The sequence below is a fragment of the Anabrus simplex genome, chromosome 4, assembly GCF_040414725.1.
Source record: "Anabrus simplex isolate iqAnaSimp1 chromosome 4, ASM4041472v1, whole genome shotgun sequence".
In the NCBI taxonomy this organism is placed as follows: domain Eukaryota; kingdom Metazoa; phylum Arthropoda; class Insecta; order Orthoptera; family Tettigoniidae; genus Anabrus; species Anabrus simplex.
The window spans coordinates 200,890,374-200,905,519 of NC_090268.1; the positions used below are offsets into that span (position 1 = coordinate 200,890,374).

The 15,146-nt window shown below is 39.4% G+C and overlaps 1 protein-coding gene across 1 annotated transcript in view; it reads left to right on the forward strand.

Annotated features, from left to right (window-relative positions):
* Rok (Rho kinase) overlaps positions 1-15,146 on the forward strand; it is a 387,800-nt gene that overhangs the window by 160,552 nt on the left and 212,102 nt on the right. The window contains exons 18-19 of the mRNA XM_068227374.1: positions 5,641-5,801; positions 8,338-8,592. Coding sequence (XP_068083475.1) covers positions 5,641-5,801; positions 8,338-8,592 — 416 coding nt within the window. The remainder of the gene's footprint in view (positions 1-5,640; positions 5,802-8,337; positions 8,593-15,146) is intronic.

The following is a 15,146-nucleotide window of genomic DNA, read 5'->3' on the forward strand; positions in this document are numbered from 1 at the left end:
AAAAATATTGAATAAAACAGAACTTATTGAATAAAACAGAAGTGTTTTTGGTATAAGTTCTGTTTTATTTAATATTTTTGTACTGTAAACATTTTGCATCCACAGTATTAACACTTGTAAATATTCATCATTACATTTTACGGAAGTTATGACGACTCCTTAGACCAGGGATGGCGAACCTTTTCCAACTAGTGTGCCATTTTAACTCTGGTTTATTATTATCATCTGTTGACTGTGCCACTTGTTGTTTTCCATTTCCATTAAGGGATGTCTACAACCTACACCCCCCCCTCGCAACTTCCTTTCAATTTCCCGATTATGTTTCATAATACGTTATTTATTTATTTATTTATTTATTTATTTATTTATTTATTTATTTATTGAGTTATTTATTTACTATACATATTTGCATAACGGGTACAATATATCTTGTAAATACATTTGATTGCATGTTCCGTGGGGCCGCGGCGGTTTCCTACCCACTCGTAAGCCTATCTCGTCGTCGCCACAAGTCCTACCTGTGTCGGTGCGACGTAAAACAAATTGTAAAAAAAAATTATTAGATATAAAAATCTTAAGTACTAATATTGCGAATGGACTTCACTTCCTGCATTAGCTTCATTATCTTCCCAGGTTGTAGTTTGTACGCTCAACAATTAAACTAATTTCTCCCTCATCACATTTCCATAAGAGAATCTAAAAATAAAAAAAGCTATCCTTGTTTGTAAGGTCACATTCATGCTTTCTTCAAAACATACTGCATATATGTGGGAGTTATCCAAATTAGCTTTCAACTGCTCCGAAACTTCTTCACTCATTTTTATTATTCTATCCTTGACAGCAGTTCAGCTGCCTGGGATTCCTTTAATCATGTTAATTAGTAGTTGTTTGTTAGGGAAGTTTTCAAATGATGTGTCGGGCGTCAATAAGAAACTGTCATTCAACAACTCACCGTCAGAAATCTGTTTCCCATGCATGCTGTACTATGCAGTGAGACAGAAAGAAACAGCCGCACTGATGTTATTTTTTGGCCGGAAAGATGATGTGTAATGTTGGATATTTTGTGAAATGAACTCTCTTCTTTCTTCATTTGAAATGGAACAAACATTTGAATGAGCAGTCTCAAAATTGCGCTTTACATTAAATGTGGGGGATACAACTGTTTTCGAACACAGGCAACACATCTTTTTAACAGTCCGAATTCCCTTGGCCAGAGTTCTTGAAAAATACGGTCACCACCTTTGTTAAGTTTCTGTTTTTTTCGGCACCAAAAACATATTTGCGATGTCCGTATACCAAACCACCAGAAAACGACACTATCTCACTTGACTTTCGGACCTATCAGTGTAGCAGTGTTGCCATATTGCACGTCCGAATGGAACTAGAATTTAGATTTTCGATATTTATTTCTTACACGTGAAACACTGTAAGATATGCACTGCCTGTAGTACGAGACATATCATATAAAATATTATTATGTTCACGTGGCGTGCCACCGAAATCGTGTCCGCGTGTCACCTAGTGACACGCGTGGCATAGGTTCGCCATCCCTGCCTTAGACCATGTGTGTTTTAAGATTGATTGAGGCTGATGATGCCCAATAAATAGTGGGCGAAACATGTACCCTTCAAATTTCTGATAATTTCCATGTGTATTTAACCACACTATAGTGGAATAATTTGTATTGAATAGGTGGTAATAAAATTACTCCTTGTATAAACTTTGTGATTAGCCATTTTTCAATACGGAATAATGACGAGAATAATGGTTTGTGAGGAAACTGCTCACCGTACCATACCATAGCATGCGTGATCGTTTTGCTTGTTAAACGACTCTTCCACAGTGAATGTTTTTCCATCTGTGAATAGGATGTCACGATACTGGCTCTCCCCATACATTGTTAACAAAGCCTGGGATCGAACCCAGCCTATCTTCTTTAATTTCTCAGTTAGTAAATACCATGTATATCTTTTTATGCACCAACACACAAATCATCCTTCAAAATACATGAGATATTTGTGGAGATATATTCATTTCACAAAAAAAAAATTGTTCATTTACGCAAAGGATTGTGTCGAATCCTTGTACGAACAACATTCACAAATTCTTTTCTGCTTTTAAAATTAAAAACTTCATTATTGTTCCGTATTGAATAGAGAAATAAGATGTACAATATTATAGGTTAGGATCCACCTTTCAATACTCCGTAATAAGATGGTAAAAAGTAGTTACAACCTGTTTAATGGGACCGGTTTCAACACATTTTAAGTGTCATCATCAGCCAATTTGCGAAGATCTTAAAACAACTAGCACATTGAATACAGGCAAAAAATTAACATTGTATCATAACGTAGCAATTCAGTGTTTTGAACATTTACTGAATTGCTACGTTATGATACAATGTTAATTTTTTGCCTGTATTCAATGTGCTAGTTGTTTTAAGATCTTCGCAAATTGGCTGATGATGACACTTAAAATGTGTTGAAACCGGTCCCATTAAACAGGTTGTAACTACTTTTTACCATCTTATTACGGAGTATTGAAAGGTGGATCCTAACCTATAATATTGTACATCTTCTTTTCTGCTTACACACCTAGGACGGCCCGATCTGATGCGATCAACAGTTGCACCCATTTGTTTAAACCTTGCTATTGTTTAACGTTAACGTTGCTATTGCCCGAAACACAAATCGTTCATTGGTACCGAGAGGTTTCAGCATTGAAAAAAATGTTTTTATCTCGCTTTCCGCAACGAAATAAAGCCAATACAGTGATAAGATTCTCATACACGCCCTACTCCATCTTTCACTGCTGCCTGCTGTTGGCACACTGCAAGCCAGTTATGGTGTCGTGAAAGTGACCTTGTGGACGATGACATACAGCGTTACTATGCTTCTTCATTCCCAATTACCATATTGCAGCGCATTTAGATTTTGCTGACAGGACTTGCGGCAGTACTGTGTACATGTTCAAAAACTCCTGGCATAACATGAGCAGTTCCTGTGATAAATGCAATTCGTGGACTAGGCCTTCTTGCGATTCAATAGGTGTTTCATTCACAATCTGCCTGATATGCCCTTTGAACAAATTGAGGCATGATACACCTTGGTAGCCAGGCTTGCCTGCCAGTTGCAAAACCTGGCTATCAGATGATCCCTCCCAACAGTGATGTTCAGTGTAAGCGATTGCTGTATGAATGCAGTTAACAAGAACGTCAAATCAGTACTCTTTCGTCACTTCACCACTTAAGGGGGGAAGTACACCGTTACTGGTCAAAAAATATAATTTTTCAATTTATTTTTTTCTTTATAGAATAAACTTTTCTCGTTAATATGTTGAAGGAATTTTGTAAATATCTCTTAACGGTATTTAAGATATGTTCCATAATCTGTACACATCTTATGCAGCCTTTTCCTCCCATTGGTAAGTTTAAACATCATTCTCCGAAACTTTAATTTTTACGTTTGTTTTCCTTCATAACTCAAACATTTTTTGAGTTATCTTGATGAAATTTTTTATGCATATGTAGTTTTTGCTTCTTAACAATGTGAACTAGAACCATTGCTGTAACTTTTGTTTTGGTAATTTTTGGGGAGAAAATACTTCAAGAAAATGCTGAAAATTAAACTACTACTATAAAAAGGGAGAAAAAAATTTTGTTTCAAAGGATTACCAAACGATCTTAGTTCACATTGTTAACACAAGCATTGTAAACATTCTAAAACAATAATATTCCAGGAATATGAAAATTTGTAGAAATTATCAAGGAAAAGCATAATAAATGTATAAATTAGTCCAAAATTTTGAAAATTATTTTTTATTAACATGGGGCAGTTAATTACAAATGTTCAAACGGAATACTAAAGGAGAACAGTACTATGAGTGTGTGAAATTTCATTTCAACAGAACATAGTGTTACTGAGAAATAAAAGGTTAAATATTGTAGATTTTTATACTTGTAAAGGTGTACCTTCCCCCTTAAGCCAATAATAACTACACAGTTAAAAAAAATTAGGGGAACATGTTTTGTAACGTCTAGTATATGAACGTTAATTTGGTAGATGGGGCTCCAATGCTCGTACAGCATACCTTGAGACCTTAGCTACTGAGGGTATGTCAAATCGAAATTATACGCCACCTGTAGGTGTAGCCATGCATTAAACTGTCCGGTAACCCCTCAAAACAAAGTGAATAACGATGCGTCCGTGTGTCGTTGTGAGATACACAGACTACTGCGGTCATTTAAGCACATTGTGCGTAAACCAGCACATTCCAAGAGACATCTTAACGAGGTTCAAGTCACAAGGGCTGTCACTTTGATCAAGGAAGGATGAACTTTTCACCGTGTTGCTGTAGATCTCAATGTCTCTCCGTCAGTTATTCAACACTTGTGGAATCGCTACAGTGAGACAGGCCAGTTCACAAGGAGGATTGGACAAGGTCGTGGATGCATGACAACCCCACAGGATGATCGATATCTGACTATCTGTGAGCTGCAGCGTCGTTCATAAACTGCCAGAGAACTGCAACAAGACTTCAGGAGGATCACTGGAACCATGGAGCCTGACCAGGCAGTAAGGAACAGGTTAAGAGAAGTGTCCTTATGACCCAGGCGTCCTGTTCGAGTGTCCCGTTTAACGCAGCTACATCGCTCAGCTCGCCTTCTGTTTGCCCGTATCCACGTCAGCTGGCAACTTCACCAATGGAGACGAGTCCAGATTTCCCGTGACACAGCGTGATGGACATTAACGTGTATGGAGACGCTGTGGTGAGCAGTATATGCCAAATGTTGTCCTGGAAGGCAACCGATTCGGACAAGGTTGTGTGATGATGTGCATTGGCATCAGTATTGATGGCCGTAGGGATCTTGTCACCGTCTGCGTTAATCTTACCGCTGCGGGGTACATCGAGCAGATACTGCTACAGCATGTGTTGGTTGCTGCATACAGTATTGGCTCTGAATTCGTACTCATTCACGACAATGCCAGGGCTCGTGTAGCGCACATCACCAGAGCTGTTTTGCGAGAACAGGACATTCGAGAGATGGAATGGTCAGTGGTGAGTCCCAACCTTAATCCCATTGAGCATGTGCGGATAGGCTTGATGGAAGTGTTCGTGGGCGCTCTGTTCCACCACAGACTCTCCAAGACCTCGAACAGAATGGAACCTGATACCGCAACGTGACCTTCATTGACTTATACGGAGCATGCCCCGTAGGTACCAAGCTGTGATAAATGCTCGTGGAGGACATACACCATACTGAAGCTCTCCAACTGTGATAAAAATCCACCCCGGAGGACTGTTATCACTTTGTTTTCGCCCCTATTTGGACATCTCCGTTTGTGTTCTGAAAATGAACGTGAATCCATCGATGTTCTTTTGTATACTTCAACAGTAAAGAATAAAAGTTTAGTTAGTAATATACCTGGGTGTGAGGCATTGTTTTGTAGAGCATGGCCTACGTTCAAGAACATGTTCCCCTAATTTTTTTGAACTGTGTATTTATAAAAGGTTTGAATGAATAACTTTGTACAAATCTCCTCTCTGCAACTGGTCTTGCATCTCTGTCTTTGAAGTTCTTAATTTTTTTACACATCGTTTTCTGATTATTTTAAAATTTGTTTTATATTTCTTCTTCAGCTCTTCAAGCGAAATTGAATGAAGAGAAGAGTGCTCGCCAGAAAGCGGATTTACACTGGCAAGAGAAAGAGCGCCAAATGTCCATGTTGTCTGTTGATTATCGTCAGATTCAGCAAAGGTTACAAAAGTTGGAAGGTGAACATCGACAGGAAGTTGAGAAGGTATGTATTTATATTCTGGTGTTCAATGAGTTTCAAAACTTTTTTTTTGTTTAATGGAGCTTCCCTAAAACTTAACGTAATCTCCAACAATCTGTTCTCTTTGGTTGATACATTTGTCTCAATGAAGTTTCCATTTTATGAAGCAGTCTTGAAACACTAATAGCACCTCATGAAAATATGTTTGTTCTCTTCTTCTGTTGTACATCTATGTCCTTTTAATGCATATTCTGCTTTAAAATTCAAAATCTGCAGGCTCCGATCACTTTGGTATTAGTTCCTTCATAAACTCTTGCTGTTCCTGCTTATCTTAAAGGCATGTAATCCTTTTTTTTTTCCCATGGCACGATCAAACAGAATCCTAATCACTGCACACTTCTGCTTGGGATGGTGAGGTCAGTGGCCTTTTCTCTTAATCAGAATGTTCGAGAACTGCAGCTCATTATCTTTCTTGCTGTGTTGTAAACTGAACATTGTAATGGACAGTATTGAGATATTGCTGGAACTTGGCAGGTGTGTGTATGTGCATCTGCAAGGAGGGGGAAGTTGTTTGCTGCCCATTGTGATTTCATTTGCTCATAGTAAGTGCTGTCCCGTAGTATGTTGTTTGTAGCCGCTTACTGAAGAGAGCTGTGATTCACAACTAAGTATTTTTTATTTTCCACCTTGTCGATACACTAAATTGCTTAAGGCAACTTATTGATTCAAAGTGGTACATGTTTCGTATATTATAAACATCTTCAGTCACATAACATTGTTTAGATGAAAAATTCATATAATGACAAAGTATCATAGCTTTAGAGGAAGTGTCCTTAAAATGAACATAAGAAGATTGACAATATTAAAAACAAAACACTTGTATAATAATCCATAGAGAATATGTCCTGATGATTATTGTTTTCTTTAAAAGTTCATGAAAAAAAAAAAAAAGGCCAATTTATAAATTAAAAATTACACATTTATAAGTAATTGTCGAAATAAAGAAATCCAGATTTCATAATGTGGCTCCTATTACTATTGCAGATGAAATATTACTAATTCCTAGTTGTCAATTCTTTTTAAACTTGCTTTCCTCTGGAACAGTATCTCCTGTCATTTTTTTACAGTCTTGTGTCTGCTTTCAATTGTAGAAAGAATTTATATAATTTTTCGAGTATTTTGTTTTTGATGTTGTCAATCTTCTTATGTTAATTTTAAGGACACTTCCTCTAAAGCATTGACACTTTGTCATTATATGAATTTTTCATCTAAACAGTGTTATGTAGCTGAAGATGTTTATAATATACGAAACATATACCACTTTTAACCAATAAGTTACCTTAAGCAGTTTAGTGTATCGACAAGGTGGAAAATAAAAAATAGTTGTGAATCTGACCAAGTGCGATACAGACCATAAGGAGTAGTAACATTCAGCAACACCCGGGTGAACAGCCTCAGCATGAGGCCAATGACCTAGATGTTAGGCCCCTTTAAACAAACATCATCAAGCAGCAGCATCATCAGTAATAATACAAACTTCTGTGTAGTGTCACACATCCATAGTTGCAGATAGGCTGATGGCAACACAAGCAGGCGCATTCTTCTGTTGAGGATAAAACTGAAATAAAGCAGTTTGGTTAAATAGTTGCACTATTATCTGCTCCCATGTATAAACTGAAGCTGACTATTTTTGCCAGGTAAAAAAATTGTACTCTCCATTTTTGCAGGTGTTCTCTGCTGACTGGTACAGTCGGTCTAGTAATAAAATTTACTGTAGTAAAAGCTTCATGTTAAATATAAAATCTATTTAAGAGATATTCTGGATGGCATAAAGTTTATTTGTAAACACTAAAATGTTGCCACACACCCTTTGAGGCTGCACAATACACGCTGGTTGAAAACCCCTATCCTGTGCAGTATGTTGGGAGAATCAGTAACACTGACAGTAGCTTCTGCACCTTGGAAAGAAAGACCTTAAAGCCCCAGTTTAAGATTTTTGCAGTGACTCATCACTAATCTACTACTGTACTTACATATCCTGAGAACTGTTTTTTTAGATCTGCAAGTATTTTTAACATGATTGTTGTTTCCAGAATGTTGTGTGCAAATCTCGTGTACAAATTGCTTAATGTTTAGCTTAAAGAACATAATTGTATTAATTTATCTTAGTTTTATTCATCTTCATAGGATGTATGTTGTCATTCGGGCAGTCTGGTTCTTGTTCTCAGCAAGTCAGAAAAACATGGGGGGTAGATTACATAGCCAAGATATTAATCTCCCCCAGCTTCTCCTTCCTTTAGTCTTACATTGTCAGATAAGTTGAATTTTGAATGATGACCAAAGTACTCCTTTTTGATGTACATGACCGCTAGCTCTTTGTTCAGGTGTTGGACTACTTCAGTGTTACACATTCTATCAACCCATGAATAATTACTCAACATAAAAAGTATAACATATATATTGCAGTTAAAAATTTGTTTAAAAAAACCAGTTGTGTTTGAATGAGTATTGTAATACATTTTTATTTGCAAAGTTGGTGAATTTATTGAAATTTTTTTAGGTCAAAGCTCTTCATATTCAAGTTGAACAAGAGCAACAGAAGAAGGCATTGCTCCAGGCTGATCTTGGAGTGCAGTCATCGGAAGTTGCCCATCTACGAGCACGTGAAGATCAGCTCTCCCGGGAAGTGGTTCAACTCCGTGAAGGCAAAAAATCTGTTGAGGAAGAGCTTCATAAAGTGAAGGCAGCTCGATCTGTAGATGATTTGCAGATGAAAGAGCTTCAAGATCAGCTTGAAGCAGAGCAATACTTTTCAGTAAGTAATCATTTTGTTACTCTTCTGAAAATATTCATTTTTAATGTAATTTTAATATAATTTGTCACTGATTTATGAATTAAGTATGTAGCTATATAGAAGAAATTCTTCATTACACTGTTTTTTTTCTTTCTATTTCCAAAAATATCTTACGTGTTGCATTCAAAGCACATATCCTAGCTTGCATAGGAAAATTGCCATAAATACAGTCAAACATTAGGGTGTGATATTTTAAATGTTATTATATGTGACTATACTTTCTTTACTTCCAACAATAAATACCGTATTTACTCCTGTATTAGACCCCCTCGCGTATTAAACTCCCCTCGGCTTTTCGAGACGAAGAAAATGCAAAAATTAAATCTTGCATACAAGGCACCCCCAACGTAATTCGTCAGAGAAGAACAATTCCGCTTTGAAGTGCGTATGAGCCTTACTGCAGCTCTGATGGCATCACACAAATTTGTGAATAGTTTCGTCCGTATGACCCACGCAATTAAAACACATCGAAGTCATGCAGTACATCTGTGTTTCGTAGTAAAAAAATGTCTGCCTCCATAGCGTAGGCCTACTGTAGCTCTGACGACGTCGCACAAATAGGTGAATAGTTTTGTGTCCGACCTGTGTATTGCAAACACGCATCAGTCATGTATATATGTCTTGTGTTTTGTAGTTAAGAATGTCCGCCAGTTAGTTGCCGTTCTCGGCAGCCCGAGTTCGATTGCCAGTACCGTATTACCGGAGACTTACGAAAGACAGGAAGGTTGATATGCGGTAAAAATGGTACATGCAACTCTCTTCCACTGGGGGCCTATCTAAAAAGAGCTGCACCATCTCAGTATAAGGAAACTAGTTAACTGTATTTAACAAATATTCACGGTTGTTGCTAGGCCCATTAATATAGGCAGGCAAGATCATTAACAAAGTGATCGTTTAATGTGTTGTAACTTGGGCCAAAATAGGTTTTTTTTTTTTTTTTTTTTTTTTTTTTTTTTTTTTTTTTTTTTTTTTTTTTTTTTTTTTTAGAGAAGTAGGTTTAAAACATGATAAAAACAATCCAATCATGGATATTGAATCTTCACGACCACATTGTAATCGAAATAGACTTTCAACGTATTAGGTCGTGTTACGTAAATTTGATACGTGTTGAAGAGATGAGTACAGAACAAAAATGGCCAACTGGACACTGAGCAGCGGTCACTTGGTTGGCAAAGGCCCATTGGGGCTGAAGTTTTGTTTTGTGTAGGGGTGTTCGTTAGCTTATAATTACAGTAAAACCTCATTAATTCAAAGTTGTTGGGATGCAAAAATCTGACCTCGAATTACATTTTTTTGAATTAACAGCCAACTCATAATTCACAAATGCCACGTCACAAAGTATTAAGACCCATTAATGCATGCAATCTCCTTGATTCTCAGTTTAAACCCTTCAAATGCCATGGAAAACACTATTTCCGAAATGTATCTAACAAGGTGCATTTTTGCACTTGGATAAAACAATGGCAAACATAACCTCACAAACAAGAGGGGGAAAAAACATGATTCAAGGACGAGTACAAATTATGCTGGCTCATCTGTGCAAATGCTTTATCTGTTGGATTATGGTACTGTTTGCATTTCTAGATGCCCTTTACTTGCATGGAAAGTGCCCGATGCCCTTAAAACATCGTGGCCCAGGTTATTCAACCTCAGTTAACATTTAACTGCCTGTTAAAAGAATTTAACAGTGAACATAACCAAATTAACCTTACAGCGGAACCTCGATTCTCTGTTTTTTGAGGGACCATGAAAATAAAACGTACAATGAATGAATGAAAACCATCAACAATTTGGCTAACATCACAAAAATGAAATATGTATAATTACACTGACTGACAGAGCAAATGCAACACCAAGGAGGAGTGGTTCGAAAGGGATGAAAGTTGGGGAAAAAACAGAGACGGCACGGACGAATAATTGATGTTTATTTCAAACCGATATGCAGGTTACACAATGCGCACGGCATCGACTCAGTAGGATGTAGGACCACCGCGAGCGGCGATGCACGCAGAAACACGTCGACGTACAGAGTCAATAAGAGTGCGGATGGTGTCCTGAGGGATGGTTCTCCATTCTCTGTCAACCATTTGCCACAGTTGGTCGTCCGTACGAGGCTGGGGCAGAGTTTGCAAACGGCGTCCAATGAGATCCCACACGTGTTCGATTGGTGAGAGATCCGGAGAGTACGCTGGCCACGGAAGCATCTGTACACCTCGTAGAGCCTGTTGGGAGATGCGAGCAGTGTGTGGGCGGGCATTATCCTGCTGAAACAGAGCATTGGGCAGCCTCTGAAGGTACGGGAGTGCCACCGGCCGCAGCACATGCTGCACGTAGCGGTGGGCATTAAACGTGCCTTGAATACGCACTAGAGGTGACGTGGAATCATACGCAATAGCGCCCCAAACCATGATGCCGCGTTGTCTAGCGGCAGGGCGCTCCACAGTTACTGTCGGATTTGACCTTTCTCCACGCCGACGCCACACTCGTCTGCGGTGACTATCACTGACAGAACAGAAGCGTGACTCATCGGAGAACACGACGTTCCGCCATTCCCTCATCCAAGTCGCTCTAGCCCGGCACCATACCAGGCGTGCACGTCTATGCTGTGGAGTCAATGGTAGTCTTCTGAGCGGACGCCTGGAGTGCAGGCCTCCTTCAACCAATCTACGGGAAATTGTTCTGGTCGATATTGGAACAGCCAGGGTGTCTTGCACATGCTGAAGAATGGCGGTTGACGTGGCGTGCGGGGCTGCCACCGCTTGGCGGCGGATGCGCCGATCCTCGCGTGCTGACGTCACTCGGGCTGCGCCTGGACCCCTCGCACGTGCCACATGTCCCTGCGCCAACCATCTTCGCCACAGGCGCTGCACCGTGGACACATCCCTATGGGTATCGGCTGCGATTTGACGAAGCGACCATCCTGCCCTTCTCAGCCCGATCACCATACCCCACGTAAAGTCGTCTGTCTGCTGGAAATGTCTCCGTTGACGGCGGCCTGGCATTCTTAGCTATACACGTGTCCTGTGGCACACGACAACACGTTCTACAATGACTGTCGGCTGAGAAATCACGGTACGAAGTGGGCCATTCGCCAACGCCGTGTCCCATTTATCGTTCGCTACATGCGCAGCACAGCGGCGCATTTCACATCATGAGCATACCTCAGTGACGTCAGTCTACCCTGCAATTGGCATAAAGTTCTGACCACTCCTTCTTGGTGTTGCATTTGCTCTGTCAGTCAGTGTATAATGTTACAAAAACTCATAAACCAAACGAAACCAAACCAAACAACAGCCCCAATGGGACTTTGCCTGCCAAGCGACTGCTGCTCAGCCCGAAGGCCTGCAGATTACGAGGTGACGCATGATCGTTGTGACGAATCCTCTCGACTGATATTCCTGGCTCTCTAGATCGGGGTCGCCATCTGACCATTAGATAGCTCCTTAATTGAAGGTAATCACATAGGCTGAGTGGGCCTGGACCAGCACTTTTATCCAAGTAAAATTGCCTGACCTGGTCGGAATCGAACCCAGACCCTCTGGAAGAGTGGTAGGCATGTTAGACCGCGAAACCGCATAAATTACCGGTATGCGAGTTCAAAATCTCGATACTTTATATTCAGTTTTACAGGAGAATCTTTTGTCAGTTTTCCATGAAAATTCCTTTTAATTCAGCTACATTGATTAGCCAAACTCTTTGGAAAATCTAATAACGCCAAGCCAAACGACAATCGACCACAAGCAGTTCTTAATTCTCTCATCTAAAAAAACAAAGTACATTAGATACAAAAGCGCCCAACATGATGGGCAAAATCCCTTCCTTTCTTAATCTTTCATTGTAATTTATACTGTTCGTAGTCAGTTTCTGGAAATCTTGTACCATGTACATTAGGCCTACATCGACTTTTAAAGGTTATGTTGAACTCAAAAACATGGTTTCGAATGTAAGTATTGATTCTCAAAATTCTCGAATGCATTATATTCAGTTCTGCCCGTCACTAATCTAATCAAATTGGAAAGAGAAAAAAAATCATCAATACTTCTTAAATTATGGTTATTCGTGACTTTGAGGTCACCTGGAAATGGAGCTCGCTGTACATGTCAGTACCGGTACAAGTTGGAAATGATACAAACCATTTAAATGTAACGTGCGCAAATAAAACGACTTGCAGTTTTTGGTGTATTAAAACGAAAACGTAAAATTCTCAGTCTTACATTAGGACCAAAACAGTAATAGGCAATCCCAAAACCTCCCATGGCATTCTTTTTTAATGTAAGGTGCAACATCTGTTCTGGTCTCGTTAACATAATCGTGTATGGTAATATTAAAATACTAAATTTGTGTTAAGAAGGAGCAGTTTCGATTCCTGCCTGAAAACCCAGTTACTCTACAGTGCCCTGAGGAAAGTGCCGAAAACCTGTTTGGCAGTACGATTGAAAAAATGTAAAAAATATAAACATCTAACTCTGGATATAATGTGGATGTTTTATAAATGTGAACATTTGACGAAACTCGTTCCGTCTTCGAACAGAGCTGTCGAAATGCACCGTGTCTCCTTACAATATTGTTGTGGCCACTCTCTGCTTTATGATTTCTGATATTCTCTAAACAGTACTTACCACCTGAATGCGATGCTAAGATGGTCCCTCATGCAAGTACACCGCCAGTCGCTTTTCCAGTATAGTACTTGCTCTAATTATCACAATGACGGGGCGTTAACGCCAAGATCCATAAGTATGCCATAGCCATCCTTTCGTGCGATACAGTTTATTAAAAAATGATTAATCGAGGATTTAGTGTTGATGGGACTGAAATTTCTGTACGGTTGATCCGGGAAATCGCTTCTTTGAGGAACGGATCATGCAGGATTTTTACAACATGATTTAATTACGATGCTCGCGGGACCATGTAATTTGAATGCATATTCCGGGAAAACGTAGTTTCCGGGAACGGATAATCGAGGTTCCCCTGTAATCAATTCCACTGTAATTAAGACTAACAATCCATTAAACTCTGTTAACTTAACTGCCCATGTTCAAGCAGTTAAAATCTCAGTTAGCTGAAAATATGACAGGTGCATTAGATGCAGAACTTCTCTATCTTGAATATTTGGGATATGGTAGGCCTTTTACAGAAATAGTTACAAACGGAAGAGATGATTTTCATACAGTTGTTTCAGTTGCTTGATCATACGTTGACTAATGTCAGTATATAGATTGAATTTATTACAAATCTTCTGCCAAGCGTCACTTTTAGCTTTGAGCACGGCTCCATTAGTTTGCTTACTTTCTATAATAGGTAATTCAGTGTCTTCCCCAAAAAATTTTAACCAGCCGAGTGGCAGGAATGAGCTGCCGGATGGAAAATACTAGTAAAAACGAATTTCAGTTTATTCCCCTCAGAGCATTAACAATAATATCAGACAGGTAAACATTAACTGCAAAATTGAACTGTTTTAATGTTGCCATTGATATTTTCACGGCCTGTACTTATAGACATGATACTGTATAGGCTTTTGGGCTTATGCCATGTCAATATCATGTCTCTCATTGAACACCTGTTCCCTGAGGACATAACTAAGCTATTTTACCACTGTACGACTTCCAGCTATTTCTTGTGGCGTGATAATTTTTACGAACAGACGGACAAAGTGGCTACTCTCGCCTGTAGTGACTAATTTCTTTATGTAGCATTTTGAGGAGGAGGCTATTGCTTCTGCGCCAGTCAAACGTATAATATGGTGGAGGTATGTTGATGATGCATTTGTGGTCTGGACAGAAGGTCCTAAGAAACTTCATCTATTTCTAAACCACCTAAATCAGCAACATCCTTCAATTAAATTCACTATGGAGATGGAGTCGGACAGATACCTTCCTTTCTTGGATGTTCTAGTAAGAAAGAAACCGGACGGCTCCATAGGACATAACATTTATCGTAAGCTTACTCACACAAATCTCTATCTTCATGCAGATTCTCACCACCATCCAGCACAAAAACAAGGCATTCTCACGACACTCACCAAGAGGGCGAGACGAATTTGTGAGCCATCAAATATCCAGGTGGAGATGGACATGCTCAAAGTCACATTCAAGGGTAATGGTTAGAGCGATTTGCAGATTCATAGAGCCCTGCATCCCAGAGAAACAACCAAGCAAAGCTCACAGAAGGAAGAAGTGAAGGGAGCTGCCTACTTGCCTTACATTCACAACACCACAGATCGAATTGCCAAGGTCCTCCGCAAACACAATATAAAAACTGTGTTTGGCACCGCCACTAAAATTGCTCACAGTCTGAGTAAAACCAAGGACAAATTGTCCCCACTTTTACATCCTGGGGTATGCAAAATTCCCTGTACTTGTGGTAAGGTATACATCGGCCAAACATGCCAGCCCATTGGTACCCGTATCAAGGAATATGAACGTAATATTCGTCTCAACCATGCCGACAAATTAGCAATAGTTGAGCACGCTCTATCATTGGATCATGATGTCATGTTACAAGATGCTTGAACTCTT